The sequence below is a fragment of the Sminthopsis crassicaudata genome, chromosome 2 (assembly GCF_048593235.1).
Source record: "Sminthopsis crassicaudata isolate SCR6 chromosome 2, ASM4859323v1, whole genome shotgun sequence".
Taxonomy (NCBI): domain Eukaryota; kingdom Metazoa; phylum Chordata; class Mammalia; order Dasyuromorphia; family Dasyuridae; genus Sminthopsis; species Sminthopsis crassicaudata.
The window spans coordinates 658,660,724-658,682,232 of record NC_133618.1 but is presented as its reverse complement, the minus strand read 5'-3'; the positions used below and the strand labels follow the sequence as shown (position 1 = coordinate 658,682,232).

General features: G+C 39.3%; 1 protein-coding gene and 1 long non-coding RNA gene across 3 annotated transcripts in view; one reads left to right on the top strand and one right to left on the bottom strand.

The window, feature by feature from the left end:
- SLC29A3 (solute carrier family 29 member 3) overlaps nt 1–9,158 on the top strand; it is a 75,087-nt gene extending 65,929 nt beyond the window's left edge. For both annotated transcript variants that reach the window (XM_074296905.1, XM_074296906.1), the window contains exons 5-6: nt 451–613; nt 4,673–9,158. In XM_074296905.1, coding sequence (XP_074153006.1) covers nt 451–613; nt 4,673–5,339 — 830 coding nt within the window. In that variant the 3' untranslated portion in view covers nt 5,340–9,158. The remainder of the gene's footprint in view (nt 1–450; nt 614–4,672) is intronic.
- Nucleotides 9,159–11,524: 2,366 nt separating this feature from the next.
- On the bottom strand, nt 11,525–20,600 carry LOC141558959 (uncharacterized). Its single transcript, XR_012487189.1, has 3 exons — nt 20,478–20,600; nt 14,104–14,454; nt 11,525–11,828 (listed from the first exon to the last, which is right to left on the bottom strand). It is a non-coding gene; the product is annotated as an uncharacterized LOC141558959 (long non-coding RNA).
- Nucleotides 20,601–21,509: the final 909 nt, after the last annotated feature.

The following is a 21,509-nucleotide window of genomic DNA, read 5'->3' as shown; positions in this document are numbered from 1 at the left end:
GAGGTTCTGAGGGGTGGATGGGTTTCTGATGGGTGTCGATCAGGTATATTTCACCAAGGAGTCAATAAGATATCTTTTGCTAAGGAATTCCTTGAGCCCATGTGCGTTGGAAGTAGTTCTGAAGATTGTAAGCTCCCTGAGGGCAAGCATTGGTTTATTTTGGCCTTAGAATCTCCAGGACTAGCAGAGTGCCTCACTGCATTGATGGCTGGTCAAAGGCAAAAGGAAGGAAAAAATGGAATGGGGAGACAACATAAAAAAATGCATATACATATATTTATGTGTGTCTATACTTATATATGTGTACATGCCCACTTACAGATTTAAATATATAGAGATATAAATATATAGTGATTTAGATATATGTTTTTTCTTATGTAATTGCCCCATTGTTCACTGTTCCATTATCCCCTTCTCTTTCCATAACTGTGATCTGATCATTTCCTACAGGTGGGGCCATGGGTGGGACCATCAGTGCCGTGGCCTCATTGGTGGATCTGGCAGCATCCAATGATGTGACAAACTGTGCTCTGGCCTTCTTTCTGACAGCAGACATCTTCATCGTGATTTGCATCGGGTTGTATCTGATTCTTCCCAAGCTTGAGTACGCCAGGTAAGAGGGATCGGCTATCTTGACGTCTTCTATGTTCTGACAGAAACTGGATTGTGGTGTTGCATGCAGAAGGGAGATAAGGGTGGGCTGCAGGCAAATGAGGTGAGAAATGAAAGCCCAAGAAATGGTGGAAGTGGGCTTCTTAGCTGAAATTTCTCAACAGCTAGAGCTTACGAACAGAGGCAGGGAATCTGGCCCAAGAGGCTACTGGGAGTGATGTTCTTCCTTTTCCCCCCTCTTTTCCTTCTCCTTCTGCTTCCAGCCTCTTGCCTCCCTTTCCCCCCTCCTCCTTTTTATATTCTACCATTTCCTTTTTTTACAAATAATTAGTAACACCTTGCCTTCGGCCCTTTATGCTTTTTAAAATGTTTTCACATTTAGGGTTTCATTTGATTCTATCTGTGAGAAGAAAACAAGGCAGAAATCATTATTCTAATTCTGTAGATGAAGCAATTGAAGCAGGGGACAGGCCAAATTACTCACTCAAGATCATATCACTAGTCGGTGACAGAGCTGGAGAAGGAGAGCCCAGATCTTGTGATACCCTGAGCCAACTTTGACCTGCCAAGTGGCACCCCTGAACATGATTACTTAGCTGAATTAGTGGCACTCAGTTCTAGAGAGCTTGCTGGCATTTGCTGGGTGATCAATACATATTTGTAAGTTAATTGTTTCTTCTTCTGGTAGGGAATGCTGGATGTAGGATTTGATTAATGAAAGGAACTTTCTACTGATGATTGGGAAGTCAAGAGTGATCAATGATTTGATGATGGTCTCTAAACCAGTATGTGCCTAAGTCAGGAGATGAACCCTGATCTTCACAACTCTAAAATCAGCCCCAACCTCTTTATCATTCATCTCTCAGAAGAGGGGATGAGTGAACAAATGAACTAACCTACCTATTTTGGATTCCACTGGAAGGAAGGATGGAAAGGTCCTCCCCAAAATCAGTATTGCTATTCTATTCTGATCTTCTAGACCTCATCAATAGTGCCTAAAGAGGGATCGTTGTGTGATTCTATAATCAAAAGGGGAAAAGAGGTGCTCTGATTGGGCAGCTGAGTTGTTTCATTATTTAATGGGGATTTATTATAGCCTTAGCTAACTAACATCAGCTGGTTCTGATTTTTAGAAGAAAGGACAAAGGCCATATGAAAATGGGTTCTGAAATGTTTAGAATTGTCTGGAAAACATGAACTGACCACTTCAGGTGGAAGTCCCTCTGAGGGACATGAAGGTAAAATTGTGTATTTCCATTGCCAAGCCATTCTAAATAATGCTGGTATGAGAAGGGACAGGAGGAATTGGTGGGGCCAAGCAGAGTCCACAAGACCTCCAGAATCAAACAGCACTTCCTCTGGAAAGCCCTCAAGATCAATTCAAACCTAGGTTTGACTAACTATAAATTCATGGACAGACAGGTCAGGATAGCATTTAATGGCTTTGTAGGCTGAGTGGTCACAACTTCTGGATGTGAATGAAACAACCCTGAAACCATGGGAAACTGCCAGCAGAGAGAGACCGGGGTGGTTTTTCCCGAGTCCACTCAGTCTGAACCAAATGAAGAAAGTACATTTTAATTAAGAGTAAAAGGTGTAGCCATTGCATGTCAATGAGTTGATCAGGGCTCATCTGGCTAACCGGGGATGGAAAGGGGAGTTAGGTAGCACTGGTTGGATGTTCCTTTTAAAATGCAGGTTATTGAAAGTGATAAGGGTAAACTGGTTCAGAGAATTGGACTTGGAATCCCAGATTCTGGGTTCAAATCTCAACTTTCTTAATTTCCAAGAGGGATGTATCTGCCTGTGTAACCTTGGGCTAGAGATTATTTTCTGAAAAGTGAGGACTTGAAATTGAATGGTCAATAGCAGTGGTCCTCAAACTTTTTAAATAGGGGCCACTTCATTGTCCCTCAGACTGTTGGAGGGCCGGACTATAGAAAAACAAAAGCTCACACTCTGTCTCTGCCCCTCAGCCCATTTGCCATAACCCAGCAGCCGCATAAACGTCCTCCACGGCAGCATCTGGCCCAAGGGTGTAGTTTGAGAACCCCTGATCAGTAGTATCAGAGGCAAACAGAGAGCTGTTGTCTCCTCTACTGAGAACTCTTTAAAAGTGGGACTGATTTAGCATAGTAACTGGTACACACTAGGTGCTTAATAAATGCTTGTTGATTTGGCCATTTGGACCCTTCCAGCTCTAAATTTGGTGTCCTACAACCAAAAGCGAAGAAAAAATGGAGCAGAAAAACAAACTAGAACCTGCTCTACATAATCCAGATCTCCTAGTATGAAAATTCCCTCTACTGGCACAGACTGACAACTCTTCTCTAGCTTTAGAGAGTTGTCAAGGGGCATTTATTATGACTTGCCCATGGACACACAGCCAATATGTAGCAGAGGCAGGACTCCCAGCTTGGATCCTCCTGGTTCAAAAGCTGCAGTCCGCTTTCCACCAAGCCAGGGTACTTCTTGAGTAGAGTGATGTGCCAGTCAAACTGAGAAAGCAAAGGAAATGGATTACTATCTACAAAAATACAAAATAGCCAAATTAAGAAAACAAGGTGAAAAACTGCTGGTGCTGGGTAAGTATGGTGGCTTAGTAGAGCTTGCAAGGCAGGGCTTTTTCAGCCAGAGAAATTTGGCACAGAACAATCCTTCAAGCTGTTTAAAAAAGAGGGAGCTAATGGAGACAGAAGGAAGTAAGATGGTGCCTTTCTCTAGTCCTTGCTTATGAATCAGGATGAATTCAAGATGGAATGAAGCGACCTATTCAGTCGTGCATAATTTTAATGCTGGGGGAATTTCTCCCCAACCAGACTTGATATATTTTATCTCATTTTTCCTTATCAATCCCCTGCAAGGAAAGTGCAACCCAGATAGTCTCCTGCTGGTTTTTCAGAAACCTGAGGCCCACAGGGGTTAAATGACTTATTCAAGAGTACTGGCTTCATTTTCTTTTTCTTCAGAATGTCTTGGAATGACTTTGTCCATGTTTTTAATTTACTTATCTATGTACATCTTGAATCCTCCTCTGAGAATGTCAACTTCTTGAGGACAGATACTGCTTTTGTTTTTGTCTTCATTCTCCTCAGGGCATAAGCAATTAAAGAACATTTGTTGAATTGAATTATGTCTAATCTGATCTACTAAGGGCTACCATAGGGCCTCTTAAGGATTGAAACAACCCACTTCCTGCTGACCTTTGTCCAGAACTCTTTTTCAATAGCTCTTATAGTAGTTGGGGTATTTAAATGAACTGATGTAACTAATATATTATTTTTTATTTTTGATAAAAGAGTGTAATCTGTATTTTGGTAATTTGTATAGTTTAACAGTCAAATGTTGAAGAGACCAAGTGCAAAAATTTTCAGAATTACCAGCAGATGCCTTGTGCTGCCCATCATGTACTAATCTAATAGAATCCTAGAGTCTGACTTAGAAAGGGTGACTACGGAAGTGGGTTGTTGTGACTTTACATGGTGGGAGTTGAGATGCTACCATTGCAAGGCTCTGTGGTCTTTTCCAATGTATTTATTTATTTGTTTTCCTGGTTCTCCTTCCCTTCTCAGCTAAGGGATCTTCTCTTGTTCTTTGATTATATTTTTTCTTTTGTAGATGTTTGTAGGCTTGGGAGTGGGAATACCTGAGTTCAGGTTATTGCCTCTGATATTTCCTGGCCATAGGCAAGAAATATCTTTAACCCTCTGTTTCCTAATCTGTTAAATGGGGCTAATACTATATGTGCTCCCTGACTTACAGGACTGGGAGACTTAGATGATATAATGCACATAAAAGTACTTTGCCATATTTAAGGCAATATATAAACTTTAGCTTTTTTTCAGTTTTCAAGTTAATCTAAATTTTTATATCCATATTTTCAATCTATAATTAATGGCCTACACATTACAAACAATATCCAATTACCACAAAATTTTAGCATAGCAGTAATCTGAAAATTCTCCCTCCTCACCCTATCATTTGACTTTGAAGTTCATTTTCATTGGATTTGACCAATTTTTCCCAAAGTTAATTATTATTATTTTTTTTTCCCCTTCAGGTATTACATGAAACCAGTACAGCCAAGCCATGCATTTTCAGGAGGTTCCTTTAGTGAAGAGGAACAATCTTCAAGCCGCCTTAAACTTCCACCACAGAGTATCAGGCTACCAGACCCAAGCCTGCCTCCTCTCTACTTCCTTCTGAAGAAGACAGCTATGCTGGGCTTCTGTGTTATCTATGTCTTCTTCATCTCCATCATCATTTTCCCTGCTCTTTCCTCCAATATTGAGTCAGTCAACAAAAGTTCTGGATCTCTATGGACCAACAAGTTCTTTGTCCCTCTCACCAGCTTCCTCCTGTACAATGTTGCTGACTTGTGTGGCCGGCAGATCCCTGCCTGGATTCAGGTCCCGGGGCCCAAAAGCAAACTTCTTCCTATCCTGGTTCTCCTAAGGACGTTTTTTGTTCCCCTTTTCATTTTCTGTAACTATCAGCCTCGGCTCCACTTGGACAAGGTATTCTTCAATTCTGATGTGTACCCATGCATCTTCATCTCACTTTTAGGATTCAGCAATGGTTACCTCAGCACCTTGGCCCTAATGTACGGCCCCAGGATCATGCCTAAGGAGCTGGCCGAGGCTACTGGGGTGCTGATGTCATTTTACCTCTGTCTGGGTTTAGCCTTAGGTTCAGCCTGCTCTGCCTTCGTGGTCCATCTCATTTAGGAGGACAGAAAAAGATGGCAGTCCTTCTGCTACCCTTGAAGATATCTCAACAGCAAAGCAAAATATCATGAGAAGTAACAGGTAGGGTATCCAGGGTGCCCTGGAAAAGGTATCTACATCTTCTGTAAAGAACCTTTTGAAGAAGAGAAAGGCCGTTAGTCATTCATGGACCATCAGTTGATTTCTGTTACTTGCTATTTGGAGGTGAACAAAAGGAAGCAGAGCTGGCTGCACTCAAACTATTGGAAGACTAAATAGGAATAAAGACACATCCAGACATATAAAGAACATATAGTTCTCTGGAGGAAGCATTATATAGCACATTTAACCTAACTAAAAGGGACACTAAAAAGAAGGTTCTGGGTAGTGAATGGAAGGCCATCACTGGCGTCAGGAAAACCTGCCATTGAAAACACACACTAGACCCCTTTGTCTCTCCATGGCCCAGGCAATACTGTACGACTCAAGTTTGCAGATGAGTCATCAGCCTGTATTGTTGGAGGGCATTTCCACTCTGGGATTTCCCTAAACTGGTGAAATCATGGGTTTAGACCAAAACAAGACATTCTGCCTTTAAGTATATTCCTTATTTACCATGGGTCTAACAATTCTATTTTTGTCAGTAGTTGGAAACTGGGTTCTAGCTCTTCTTATCCATTCAATCTCTCACTTCTGTGGTCTGTGCCAAACTCTCCACAAACCTCTTTATACTAAGCTTCAGTTCCTTGGGGAAACTTTAAAGCTTTGTCTTTTCTGAGATACAGAATTCTTGGTGCTTGCTGGATAGCTGTGGGCTCTCCCTGCAGCTCTCTTCAACCCTGACGGATTCCTCTTTAGAATGACTCTATTGCCCAGAGGAGCTGTCTTCAGATATCCTTTAATTCTAGAAGTCTTACATTCATCTAGGAAGATGCTACTTGTAAGATACATCCTCACAAATCCAGGGACTCCAGTCTATTCTTCATTTTACAGATGAGGTGCCAAAAGTCAAACAGAAGAGGCATTTGCATAACGCTTTAAAGTTCACAAGCACTTTATGTTATCTTGTTTGTACCTCAAAACAGTCCTATGGGTGGGTAATACAGGTATTATTTCCATTCCACAGATGAGAAACCTGAGATTTAGCAGGTCACCATGAGCACAAAGCTGGTGAGTGCCAGTCAAGATTTTCCACATTTCTCCCCCAGGATCTATTTTCTATAGCTGTCTATAACTGGAGTTTGTAAGAGCAACTTTTTGAGAGGGGACATGTTGACCAGGCAGTGATGGCTGTGAGGAGTTGGGGTATCCAGGATACACTGGGCCCCTGCTTGCTCCCTGCCAGCCAAGGCCTGTAGCAATGACCCCAACATTGAGGTGGCTTGGACCATGAAGGCTATGCAGCATGCTGGGCTTTATTCCAATTTTCAGATGACCCTCTGATACTAAGACCCACCAAAGTAGGTGACCAGATCTAGTCAGAGTCCCAGGAGAACTTTGGAAAGCACAAGATAGATGTGTTGGACCTAGAAGAGCTCAGAGCAGAACCATGGAGACCATTCGATATGAAGTTCAATGGTATTGTTGAAGATTTCAATTCCTGCATGCTACTGCAGCTAGATTATACTCAGGAATATAATAAAGAAAACACCATCTTGCTAATAGGACACAGTTTTTTGCTATTGAAATAGCCTGGAACCAGGAAGGTTCTAACAGAGCTGTTTACAATAGTGCTCAACAGAATGGAGAACCAGAGAAAGACAATGCAGTGTCTAGGTAAAGATCACAGGAGCTACCGGTCTTTCAGACCACTGAACCAAATATATAAGGGAACTTGCAGGAATCTTTGTTGTTTCCTGACTGGACTATCGGAGGCATCATACAATCTCTGCTCAAAATTTAGTTGGATATAAAAGCCACTGTTCAGAATCAGTTTTTAAAAATGATCTCATGACTAATCTGGATAACATACAAATATGCAGAAATACTATCCATTGTTGGGTATGTTTGTGAACTTTATATGGAAACTTTTATAAAAAGAATTTTGTTTAAACTTTACCTTTTCTTGATGTTCTCAGAAGTCAATAATTCCTGAAATGTATGTGCATTTTAATTCTTCTTATTCTAAGACAACTATTGTTTTATTTGTTGTCAAATTTGCTATATCTCTTGTACATTTGTGGATTAACAGTTTATTCTCTAGCTGTAATGTCTAGAAATAGACATTTGGTTACAATGGTAACCTGCCAGTTATTGGCATTATGCCAATCATTATATGCCTTAATATCCATGCAGTGACTGGAACATTTAAACAGCCAGATGAGAATACATTCAGTAGAAACAAAAAAGAAAAAAGGAGAAATATTTGAACCCAGATCTTTCCTACCCCCACATTCACTCTGCCATCTTGCTGACTCCAAATTCAGTGTTTTTACCACTATACCAGGGATTCTCTTTTGTGTCCTCAACCCCTTTGGCAGCCTGGTGAAACCTGAGGACCCTTTCTCAGAAGAAGTGATTTAAGTGCATAAAATAAAATATATAGGATAATAAAGGGAACTAATTGTATCAAAATATAATCATCAAAGTCCATGAAGCTCAATTTAAGAACCCCTTGGACTTTATTATGAGGATGCCCTCTATGTATAAATCAAAAACTATGGATCACATGCAGCATTTTTTTTTCAGCATGAAAATAAGCTTAATTTTCTATATTTCACTCCAAATTTTCCCTGGCTCCCTCCATACTGGGTCTTTGGACCAGCAATGATGTATTCTGCCGTTATAACACCAAAGGGATCCATAGCCAGTTTAGCCCAAGAACTGCATTCTATACCATGCTTCCTGACTGTCTTATGAAATTGTCAGAGATGACATGGTTGGATTAGTATGAATGTCTCCTAAAGTTCAACACAAAATGTATTTGAAACCAACAACTCTGGAGAACTGGGGTCTTGGGAAAGAGCTTTCAGGAGAAGAAGGGGCAAATGGGGAGACACACTGAGGGAAAGGAAAGGCTTTCTGGGTGACCAGGGAAAAGTTATCCACCTCGATGAGCTTGTTTCCTCAAACATAATAATAAGAAAATACAATACCTACCTCATGAGATTGTTGTGAGGAAAGTGAGTTTTCAAACACTAAACCTCTTGATAAATATACGGGACTGCATTGAGATCATGCCGTGTCAAGATCAGTTGAAAGAATGAGGGGTGTTCATGCTCAAGAAAGGAAAATATAAGGAGACAGTGGCTATCTTCAAGAAATCGAAAGATTATCACAAGGAAGGATTAGACTTGTTATTGCTCACCTTAGGAAGACATATCCAGGAACATGGAGTGGGAATTTGTAAAAGGCCAAATCAGGTTTGATTCAAGGAAGAGTTTCCTAACAATTAGAACTCCCAAAGTAGAATGGGCCATCTCAGAAGGGAGTTAAGTTCTCGCTTAATGATGGTCTCCAAGCAAAGGACAGATGACCACTTGTGGTAGATGGGTGAGCCGAGCCTGAGACCATTTCCAATTCTGAGATTGTCCGAGTTCTGCCTCCAACTAGCAAGGGAACTGCATCCACAGTCAAGTGCAAAGTTAAAAGGGACCTTCATTCAGCCTTATTGTCATTCTGTTAGCTTAGGTGATGATATGTTTCTTCTCACTGAGTAAGATATATGAGACATATGGATTTACAGTTATTCAAGAGAGCTTTAGAGTGGTCCTCAAGGAGTCTACAGGTGGGGCTCTTGTACTGTTGCCATTTATAATGTGACAATGTGTGTACATGTTGTTTCAGGGACCAATTAATGCTTGTGTACTTAATAAAAAAATAGATGGTATTCCACCTCAAGCTGGTCATCCCATTTTTTTTTTCAGAGAGAGAGAAAGAGAGGGGAGGAGGGAGAAAGGAAGAGAAGAAGAGGAAGAGAGGGGAGAGAGAGAAGGGGGAGGGAGGGAGGGAGCAAGAGAGAGACAGAGAGAGAGAGAGAGAATGAGAGAGATACTCAGAGAGACAGATACAGAGAGAGAGAGAGGGTGGGAGAGAGAGAGAGGTAGTTTATTCATAAGCATGGTGTTTCTGAATAAGCTGATCTGGAAACAGAATCACTGATGCTCCCAACACTTGATATTTTCCAGTCCCCTGCTGTGCTCTTTTGTCTAGTACTGGGGAACCAGGGTGACTGTGAAGGAGCAGTGTAAACAAGAGGAGAAATGGGCCTGCCCAGAAGGTTGTTCTGCATGGCCCAGGGACAATGACCTGTCGACCACACAGTAGCTGCAGGTCTCTCTCCCTCCCCTCAGTTGCTACTGCAAAATACTGATTAAAATGGGAAACAGTCAGTAATCTACCCACTGGCTGCAGCTTCTATTTTCAAAAGTTTCAGTCTAGTAAACTCTCATGCTTTTTAGCCAGAGAATTGAAGAGGATACTCTTGATGGATTTTTTGAAACTTTAAACCTTTTCTATTTAAAAAAGAACTGCTGCTTTCCCTCTCACTCCATCTTGACCCCAAACACACCCTTACACACTTACATGTATACAACACTCTCCCACAGGCACTCATGCTCCCACTCACAATATACACATTCACATGCATTCACCCACCTATTCACAAACACACATGTGGTCATATGCAAACACACATTGTTCATAACCATTTGGAAGTCTAAAACTACCACTCGTAAATGGGGGTCTTTTCAACTATTATTTAGTCCTGATTTTTATGTTGTTGTTCACTTGTTTTTCAGTTATATCTGTTTCTTTGTAATCCCACTTGGGATTTTCTTGGCAGAGATTCTGGAGGGATATAACATTTCCTTCTGCAGCTTATTTTACAGATGAGGAAACTGAGGCATAAAGGGCTAAGTTACTTGCCCAGGGTCTCACAGCTTACTAGCTGTGAATGAGGCCAGATTAAAACTCAGGAAGATGAGTCTCCCTGCCTCCAGGCCTGGTGTTCTATCTATTGTACCACCTAGCTGCCCTGATCTTCATAATGTTGATTATTTTCCAATGATTATCAGCTCCCTACTTGGTTTATTATTATGGTTTTTAATAGATCATACAAGATCATAGAGCTAGAAAGGAACCACAAAGGCCATTTGGTCTACATGCCTTATTTTGTAGATAAGGCAATCAAAGTTCAGGGAGATAAGTGACTTGACCCCGAAAAATAAAGAAAAATGGTGAGCATTTCTGTATGTTTTCTGATAATATCTATGTACATTCAAATGCCTTCTAAATCATCAGAATCTATCAAATCCTTCAAGAACCTTTGGCCTCCTTGCCTGAGCCTCTCAATGTTGATTATTTGGGAATAACTTTCTTATTTTTTATTAAAGCATATGCATAGACAATTTTCAACATTCATCCTTGCAAAATCTTGTGCTCCAATTTTTTTTCTCTTTTCCTTCCCCTCACTCCCTTCCCCTAGATGGCAAGTAATGCAATATATATTAAACATGTGCACTTCTTCTATATATATTTTCATAATTATCATGATGCAAGAAAAATCAGATCAAAGAGGGAAAAAATGAGAAAGAAAACAAAATGCAACCATACAACAACAAAATGAAAATACAGCGTTATGATCCTCAGTTGATGAATTTTATTTTCAAAAATTCTTTTGGTAGGTAGGCTTTCAATTTTTCAATGGAAAAAAAATATTTTTTCTCCTACTTACCTCTCATTGAAAAAAAACAAACAAACCAACCTTGAAATAAATATGAAAAATGAAGTAAAACAAAATAAATTCCTGCATTAATCTTGTCCAAAAATGTCACCCATCCACACTCTCAGCCCATCACTTCTTTTTCCAGGGAAGGGCAGCATGCTTCATCATTGGTCCTGTGGAATCATGGTTAGACATTCCATTGAGTAGAGCTCTTAAGTTTTTAAGATTCTGTCCTTACAATATTTGAGCTGTATTTTGAGGAAGTGAATTGGGAAAGTTGATGTAGGGAAGAAGTCCGTTTCAGGCACAAGGGACAGTCAACACAAGACATGGATATGATAGGTGGATGAGGAAGAGAGAAAAGGCCCATTATACTAAATGTTAGAATAGTGTGATTTTTATGGAAGCTAGAAAAGTAGACTATATCAGGCTCTAAAAGCTAACAAAGGAGTTTATATATATATATATATATTTTTTTTTTTCTTAACAGCAATAGGGAACCACTGTTATTGACAAAGGAATCACATGGTCAAATTTGCACTTAAGAAATAATACTTTATTTTAAAAGGAAACTCCATGATTATAGAAATTTACAATTCTACTATATCCAGGATGAAAGAATGTGGCCAGAGTGAGCCTGTTGGTTCAGGGACGAAAAAAAAAAAAGGTGGTTTGAATCAGTCTTCATATTCCCATCGATTGCTTTATTGGAGGAGAAAGACACAGGCGGTGCTTGATGTTTAGAAGCTGTCTGATTATCCATTTTGTGGTCGATTCAGGTCATTTGCTTATCCTCCTCTTACAGCTGCTCATTTTGGGGATATTTCACTATGCATTATCCCCTCCTACAGAGAGTGAGTGGAGAAAATAAAAGTCCGTTTGGCAGCTCTGGTAAAAGGCTCAGTCGGGGAGGAAATTGGAATAATTGGTTCATAGAAAGATCTGTTTCTGGGAACCAGTGATCTTTCTATTACCAATTATTTCAATATTATTATTGCAGTCTGCATATGACATTTCTGGGCCTTCTCAATGAAGTCTTTGATTAATCAATATTATACAAGTTTCTTAAGAATAAGAACAGATTTGGTGTTTTTTTTTTTTGTTTGTTTGTTTTGTTTTTTTGGTCTTGGTATCGCCAGTACCTAGGTAGCACCTATCATGTAGTTCATGCTTTTTTTAAAAAATGCTTATTAATTAATCGATTACTCGAAAAGATTAACCTAGCAATCTATATATTGAATGGATGAGAACTGACTTTTGTCTAACCTCTGGCATGCAGTTGGCAAGCCAGACCATTGAGTGCATTCCATCACCATGGATTTCATTAGGTGTGTTTACCTGGGCTAGATATTGCAGATGGATAATGAATTTAAGCTCAGAATTGAGTAAAAAGAAGAAAGCACTTGGAAAATCCCATGGGGCTTTTAATAATCTCAAATTGCTTTTCAGCATAAAGCTCATCTTTTTTTCAACACTTATGCTTTCTTAGTGATGCAAGCCCTAGGATATCATAATCTCTGAAATATCCAAGCTGCGATTAACAAAATGAAGTTTAGTGCTTTATAAAGCCCCTTATATATATTATGTCATCTGATCCTGATAAAAACCTAGAAGATAAGTGACATTATTATCCCCATTTTACAAATGAAGAAATTGAGGCAGAGGTAAAGTTATTTATCCAAGATTATATAGCCAACAATTGGCTGAGATAGGATTCAACTTCAAGTCTAGTACCAACACTGAGGATAAGAAGGTAGGTTGGATTGGGCTACATTGTGGTTGATTCAAAGGACAGATGTATGAAAGACTCAAACAGTCCATGGGATATTATCCAAAAGGTAATAAAAAACGGCATCCAAGAAAGTGATGACCAGAAAAGGAAATGGGTTGATCATGAAATAAAAGCAACAGACCAAAGAAACATAAGAAAATCCAGGAAAGGCCTCTAGGGACGATCTTTGGGGGTTGATGGGAACAAAGGAAGGAAGGGTGTGGATGAGCTGTAGTCTACACTCAAAGTGAGTGCACTCAGACAAACTGAGATCTGTGCAAATATAATGAAGTAGAAAACAGAAGAATGCCCTGTTCCACCACATGCTAATAATGAACTTAGAGGAAAGAGTCATTCCTATTGTTACTAAGATGGCTTCCCCAAGACTTTAGAATAGAAAAGAGATCTCAGTGACTGACAAGTCTTTTGACTGAAATGATAGATCATGGGTGAGCCAGATTCACCATATTCTTCTCTAGGATTAGACTGCTGATCTCCAAGGTGAATGGGTTATATCAGTGCCAAAAGACATTTTGCCCATTGCCCTAAGGAACGTTTTTCACATGGATGAACAATAACAAGTTTTTTTCTATTGTAGGTTAAAAAATAAGATTATATGGTTCAATGATAAAGGATTGGATTATGCTCTATGAGTTTGTAACTCAAGATAAGCTCCAAACTTCGGTGTCTCCAAACCACTGAATCTTAACCCTGGGAGGGGCTTTCTTATCACCTTGCTCAAGGTCCATACTTTATCACTGAGAAATGGGAGACCCATATAGGTAAAGGGATTTGCCTAAAGCCACACAGCAAGTGAGGGCAGGGCTGAAACTAGGATTCAAGTCTTGGAGTTCTCAAGCTATTCTTTCCACTCTGCCAAATCCCACCCCTCCATCTGAATAACAGTGGCTCCCCCCAAAAAAACATAAATGTTAGCAAACCTAGTCCTTTTCTATATGTATTCTGCCTTCACTTTCTTGAAATAAATGTTAAACTTTTTTTTTTCTAATGATGAGTTCTGGAAATGTGATTCTCTTTCATCCTTTTAATGGTTTGAAAGCTCTTTTAGCTTATAGGATGGACAGTATTGTCATCTTAACCCTAAATGGAACACTTGACACAGAATTCTATTCATTGGTAACTTGTCTGGCCCAGTGACCATGAGCTCTGAGCAGAGGTTCTTCCTTCTCTGGTTCATCCTTTACCCTCTTATGAAAACAATCTTCCTAAGGACACATCTATGTTCCCTCATGGTCATACACCTTTATTAACTCCAATTATGCTCAGAAAGAATAAAATATATATTTTTCCTGGTACTTTAGACCCCCCACAATCTGCTTCCAACATACCTTTCCAATTTGGTTTGATTCTACTTGTCTTCATTTCAGCAAAAGTAAGATTTTTGTTTCTCCACAATTTTATCTTGCTCTCTCCTGCTTCTGCATATTATATGCCAGAACATACACTCTTCCCACATCTCCTTCTGTGAAAATCCTTCTTTTCCTTCAAGGTTTAGCTCAGTTGCCATTTCTTCCATGAAGTCTTCCTTGATCACTCTCCTCTCCACCTGAAAGTGATCACTTCTTCCTCAATTTTTTTTTTTTTTTTTATAGCATTTGGTCTTGGATTCTTCTTTGTCCCCATCACATTCTACCTTATACTTATTTGTGCACATATCCTTTAAAAAAAAAATTGACCACCTAGAAAAAATAACAACAAAATTCATATGGAAGAATAAAAGGTCAAGAATTGCAAGGGAACTAATGAAAAAAAACTCAGAGGAAGGTGGTCTAAGTGTACCTGATCTAAAGCTATATTATATAGCAGCAGTCACCAAAACCATTTGGTATTGGCTAAGAAATAGACCAGTAGATCAGTGGAACAGATTAGATACAAAGGACAAAAAAGGGTACATCTATAGCAATCTAATCTTTGACAAACCCAAAGATTCCAACATTAGGGATAAAAATTCATTATTCGGAAAAAACTGTTGGGAAAACTGGAAATTAGTATGGCAGAAATTAGATATGGATCCACACTTAACACCATATACCAAGATAAGATCAAAATGGGTCCATGATTTAGGCATAAAGAGGGAGATAATAAATAGATTAGAGGAACAGAGGATAATCTACCTCTCAGACTTGTGGAGGAGGAAGGAATTTATGACCAGAGGAGAACTAGAGATCATTATTGATCACAAAATAGAAGATTTTGATTACATCAAACTAAAAAGTTTCTGTACAAATAATACTAATGCAAACAAGATTAGAAGGGAAGTAACAAATTGGGAAAATATTTTTAAAAACAAAGGTTCTGACAAAGGTCTCATTTCCAAAATATATAGAGAACTGACCATAATTTATAAGAAACCGAACCATTCTCCAATTGATAAATGGTCAAAGGATATGAACAGACAATTCTCAGAGGAAGAAATTGAAACTATATCCACTCACATGAAAGAGTGTTCCAAATCACTACTGATCAGAGAAATGCAAATTAAGACCACTCTGAGATACCACTACACACCTGTCAGATTGGCTAAGATGACAGGAACAAATAATGACAAATGTTGGAGGGGATGTGGGGAAATTGGGACACTAATACATTGCTGGTGGAGTTGCGAAAGAATCCAGCCATTCTGGAGAGCAATCTGGAATTATGCCCAAAAAGTTATCAAACTGTGCATACCCTTTGACCCAGCAGCGCTACTACTGGGATTATATCCCAAAGAAATACTAAAGAGCGGAAAGAAACATATATGTGCCAAAATGTTTGTGGCAGCTCTATTTGTTGTAGCTAGAAACTGGAAGATGAATGGATGTCCATCAGTTGGAGAATGGTTGGGTAAATTGTGGTATATGAAGGTTATGGAATATTATTGCTCGGTAAGAAATGACCAGCAGGAGGAATATAGAGAGGCCTGGAGAGACTTAAATCAACTGATGCTGAGTGAAATGAGCAGAACCAGAAGATCGCTGTACACTTCAACAACAATACTGTATGAGGATGTATTCTGATGGAAGTGGAAATCTTCAACATAAAGAAGATCCAACTCACTTCCAGTTGATCAATGATGGACAGAGGTAGCTACACCCAGAGAAGAAACACTGGGAAGTGAATGTAAATTGTTAGCACTAATATCTGTCTGCCCAGGTTACATGTACCTTCGGATTCTAATGTTTATTGTGCAACAAGAAAATGATATTCACACACATGTATTGTACCTAGACTATATTGTAACACATGTAAAATGTATGGTATTGCCTGTCGTCGGGGGGAGGGAATAGAGGGAGGGGGGGTAATTTGGAAAAATGAATACAAGGGATAATATTATAAAATATATATATATATATATATATATATATATATATATATATATATATATATATATATATATATATATATATATATAATTAAAAAAAAAAAAATTTGACACAGGGCAGCTAGGTGATGGATAGGGTACCAGCCCTGAAGTCAGGAGGACCTGAGTTCAAATCTGGTCTCAGATACTTAACACATACTAGTTGTGTCACCCTGGGCAAGTCACTTAACCCTGATTGCCTCAGCCAAAAAAAAAAAAAAAAAAAAAAATAGACCCCATGATTTCATCGATGTAGGAGGTTTCTAGTGAGAAAAATTCCTCTACAATAAAGATCATCACCTGTTCTTTTACCTGCAGAGTTGTTTGGGACACTAAGAGATAAAGTTATTTGCCTAAGATCATATTTGTCCAGATGTATACAAGTCCTCGTGATCCCATGGTTTTCTCGGTAAAGAGACTTGGATAGCCTGTCATTTCCTTCCCCAACAAAAGTTACAGGTGAGGAAACTGAGTTAGAGTTAAGTGACTTGTTCAAGGTCACACAGCAAATGTGTCTGAGGTCAGATTTGAACCTCACTAATTCCAAGCCCAGTGCTACCTATTGCTACTGTGCTACCCAGTTGCCCAATAATAATAATGGACTTTTATATTATATGTTAAGGTTTGCAAAGCAGTTTTACAAACATTATGTCATTTGACCCCCACAATCACCCTATTGATGAGAGATAGGAAAGGAGGAACCCTGTTTTATTTGGTGCAAATTTAGTCCCATTACGGCACAGTGTCCCCTGTAAATGAATTTACAGGCCCAAAAACCTAGATTGATAAAAAGGTTTATTGTAGAAATTTAGAAGTAAAGTTTAAGGTAGAAAGACGCCAGGGCGTCACTGGGCGGGCAGGAATCCTTATATGGCTGGAAGGATACTATGTTTTGGGGGGGAGGGCTCCTCCCAAGAGAGAGCTCCAGTTTGGCTCTTTCTATACCTAAAAGAGGCTTGTGGGCAATGCCCCAAGTTCCTGTCAGGCTTTCAGCCAGGGTCAGCGTTGAATAGAATTCAACAGGTTTAAACTGTGGAGGTTAGGAAAACTCAAGTTAGTTCAGATCCGGTGGGGGAATGGGACAGCTTGGTGACCAGGATTTGTAAATTAAAGGTCAGCTGTGGGGGTTGGGGAATCAGAAAGGAATCTTAAAGGGATCTCAACTCCCATCACTATGAGGTAAGTATCCTCATTTGATGGATGAGAAAACTGAGAATGTTAAATGATCACACAAGTCATAAATGAAAGAGGTGGGATTCAAACACATATCCCTCCTGACTGAGACTGCAGAAATCCCTCCATTGCACTTTGCTGCTGTCATTAGATTGCAAGCTCCTTGAGGTCAGTTACTGTAATGTGTGTTTTTCTTTTTATTTAAAACATAAGCCACTGTATTTTATCTTTGTATCCTTAGTACTGGCACATAGTAGGTACTGGAGGTCATTGTTGTTTGTCCTTTGTTCTTGAAGAGGACCACAACTTCAGGGAAGTGATGCCAAGCCATGCAAATGAGCTGGATTTAAGTGAGGGAGGGCTGTGCAAGGTCACCTGCCTCACTTTCCCCTCCAGAGTCACCTGAGTCCAATGACCAAATATAATTTGTTTATTTTTTTTAAATATACATTGCTTTATGAATTATATTGGGAGAGAAAAATCAGAACAAAAGAGAAAAAACACGGAAGAGAAAAAAATAGAAAAAATAAGTGAACATAGTATGTGTTGATTTACATTCAGTCTCCATAATTCTTTTTCTGAAAGTGGGTAGCATTTTCTATCCAAAGTCTATTGGGCTTGCTTGGATCACTGAAGCTCTGAGAAGAACCAAGTCTTTCATAGTTGATCATCACACATTCTTGCTGTTACTGTGTACAATGTAGTCCTGGCTCTGCTCATTTTGCTCAGCATCATGCAAATCTTTCCAGGCCTCTCTAAAATCAGCTTGTTCATCATTTTTTATAGAACAATAATATTCCATTCCCTTCATATATCACAACTTGTTCAACCATTCCCCAACTGATAGACATCTACTCATTTTCCAATTCTTGGCTACCACAAAAAGAGCTGCCACAAACATTTTTGCATATGTGGGTCCTTTTCCCTCATTTATGATTTCCTTGAGATACAGACACAGTAATGGCACTGTTGGGTCAAAGGGTATGCATAGTTTTATAGCCCTTTGGGCATAGCTCCAAACTGCTCTCCAGAATGGTTGGATCATCTCACACCTCCACCAATAATGCATTAATGTCAGTCGCCAGATATAGATCAAGACGAGACCAGAGATGGCCCTGGATGCAATGGGAGACCTGGGCCTTTTTAAGTTAAGGTCTTCAACAGGCCTCAGTTTGACTGAGGCAGCACCCATTCAGTAATTAAGGCGAGGACTGGAAGAATGTCTGTTGAATGGCAATCATGCTCTTCTAGGTGGGTTTTTTTTTTCCTTCCTAGACCCTATTGTACTGTTGGGACTGAGGATGGAGCCCAGACAGAACTGTATTGGAGACTGAATGGATCTGTCTGAGAGGAATGACAGCAGTTAGCGATACTGGACTAAATGTTTCTGCAATATTTAGTGTGGGATCAGTGGTAATTGGTAACAGAGGCAGTGGTGCTTTATAGGCAGTCAAGACATAAAATTCATCCAAGCTGAGGGGGAGATTTACAGGACATGTGGTGGAGAAGAGGAAGCTTCACGGCCTGGCTTTATGTATCAGACACTTAGAATGTCTCAAGTGAAAACTCCACCTTCCCAGGCTAATCTTCTGGAGCGTACAGAGAAATATGACCCAGGCAGATCCTTCCAAATGTGGCAAGTCTTTCAGTAGTTTTTCCTTCTGAGGGGCAGAAAGGGGAAGGAGATAAAGAATGAAATCCTTACAAATCCTTCTGATCATCCTTCCACAGAAAGCCCTGTTTGGAAGCAGAGGACTTTGCTTTCATCCTTAGCACTCTGGAAGACCGAAATTAAAATCCTGCATCAGATGCTTGACTGTGAGACTCTGGGGAAGTCACTTAACTGCTGACTCAGTTTCTCTAACTGTTAAATGGGAATAAGAGTACCCTACATCTCAGGGTTGTTGTGGAATAATATTTGTAAAGTATAAACATGGTGCCTGGCATGTAATAGGCACTTGTTTCCTTCCTTCCTTGGTATTTTGGGCAAATCCCTTAATTTCTGAGTCTTAGGTGCCTAATCTATAAAACTAAGAGTTTGGGTTAGTTAATCATAAGAGTTAACATTTACACAGCTTGCATAGATTATCTCATTTGACCCTCAGTACAACCCTGAGAGGTAAGTACTTATATTAATCCCATTTTGCAGATGAGGAAATTCAAAGTGAGTGAAATTATGTGACTTGCCAGGGTGATTCTGCTAGTCAGTGTGATCACACACCTGTCTGAGGTAGGAGTCAAACGCAGTTCTTTCCAACTCCATTTGTCATTCTGACCATTTGTCATCAACCTGCTGCTTTTAGCTCTGAATCAAAATTCTATGATCTTACAATATGAACACCAAAGTCAAAATTCAAACACTAAAAAGCCACCCAAGGTTCCAGGGTCCAATTCCTTGAATCCATGATGGATTACACTTAAGCCATTATACCCACCATATGAATTAGGAGAGAAGATTGATGAGACAAAATTTTGATATGGGTCAGGATAAGAGACTAGTGGGTACTCCTTGTTTCTTTATTATGATCTCTCTGACCAATCTCCAAGGCAGAAAGCCTCTCACGGACTAGATAAGTACCCAAGTGCTACAGCTTAGATGAAGCCTTTCTTAATCCTTCTAGTTTCTCATGCATTCCCCTTAGAAATTATTTAATATTTATTTTGAATAAATGTTACATTGACTTCTCTGTGTATATGTTGCTTCTCCCTAATAAAATGTAAGTTCCTTGAGAGCAAAAATTATTTCATTTTTGAATTTGCTTTAATGCCTGGCGCATAGTCGGCACTTAATAAATGCTAGGTGAATGACTGAATGAGAGAAGGGATTTTTAATGTCTAGTATACAGCAGGCATTTAATAAATGCTAGGTGAATGATTGATTGAACAAGAGAAGAGCCATCAGGAGTTCCTAGGAATCTTTACCTGATTGTATTTAGTGAAGGGGTACAGGGTAGAGTTGAGGGAGAGGACTAGGTCCTGAATGAGCATATTTGGGCTTCAATCCTGACTCTGCCATTTATCTCATACATGACCAGAGTAATTAATTTCTCCTCTTTCAGACTTGTTGAAATGAGGAGGTTGGACTGAGGTAACTTCTTAGGCTCCTCACTGCTTTAAATTCTCTCTCATCACTAAGTTAGAAGAACTTGTGTTTTCACTTCCCAATAAGTGAAAATTTCCTCTTACCTTTAATGGGGGGAGATGAGGAGGAAAGGTGGGGATCATCAAAGGTAGGCCACTCAGCATGGGGTCTGGAGTATAACACCTTCTTCTTGCCACCCAGTGTTTGTTAGCTACTGAGGTGTTAACTGTTTCTTGTTTTGCTGAGTTTTTGCTGAAACTCAAAAAGGGAAATGAAGCATTACCAAAGAGCAAACTCTTCTAAAATGGAAACTGAATAGATTGCATTTTCTCTTAATTTTTTTTTTTGGGGGGGGTGTGGAGGAAGGCAGGATTCAAACTCAAAAGTCTGGCCTAAATTTATTGACATTAGCTGCCTGGGCATCTAGCTTCCTTCCTTACAAAAGCATTGTTTGTTTTTTTCACTTAATAGTATTTTTTTTTCAATTACATATAAAGATAGATTTTAACATTCATTTTTATAAGATTTTGAGTTCCACATTTTTCTTCCTCTCTTCCTTCTCTTTCTCCCCTTTCCAAGACACCAATAATCTTATATAGGATATACATGTACAATCATGTTAAACATATTTATATATTAGTTATTTTGTGAAAGAAGAATCAGTACAGAAGGAAAAAAATCACAAGAAAGAAAAAAGAAAAAAGTGAAAAAATTATGTTTCAGCCTTCATTCAGTCTCCATAGCTCTTTCTGTGCATGTGATGGCACATCACAACTTTATTGGAATTGTCTTTACACAAATATTGTTGAGAAAGATAGAGAAATGACCTCCTGGAAAACAATTCTGACCTGCTAGTTCTTAAACAAAGAACTCATTTGCATAGAATGTCCATGGCCTTGTCCTTTTTTCTAGTTGGGTTCAATCATTTCCATTGGATCTTGGAGTTCCATTTCTATTTTGGTATATCCTAATTCTCTTCTCTACTAAGCCTATATAACCCCCCAAAATCTTGTATTCTACCCTTTCTTTTCTAGTTTCCCTTGTCCTCCCAAAGCTCAGACTGGAACCTGGGAAAAGATATAACAGGATATAGAAGGAGACCAAGAATGGCCACAGTCCAGTGAAGGCAATCATGA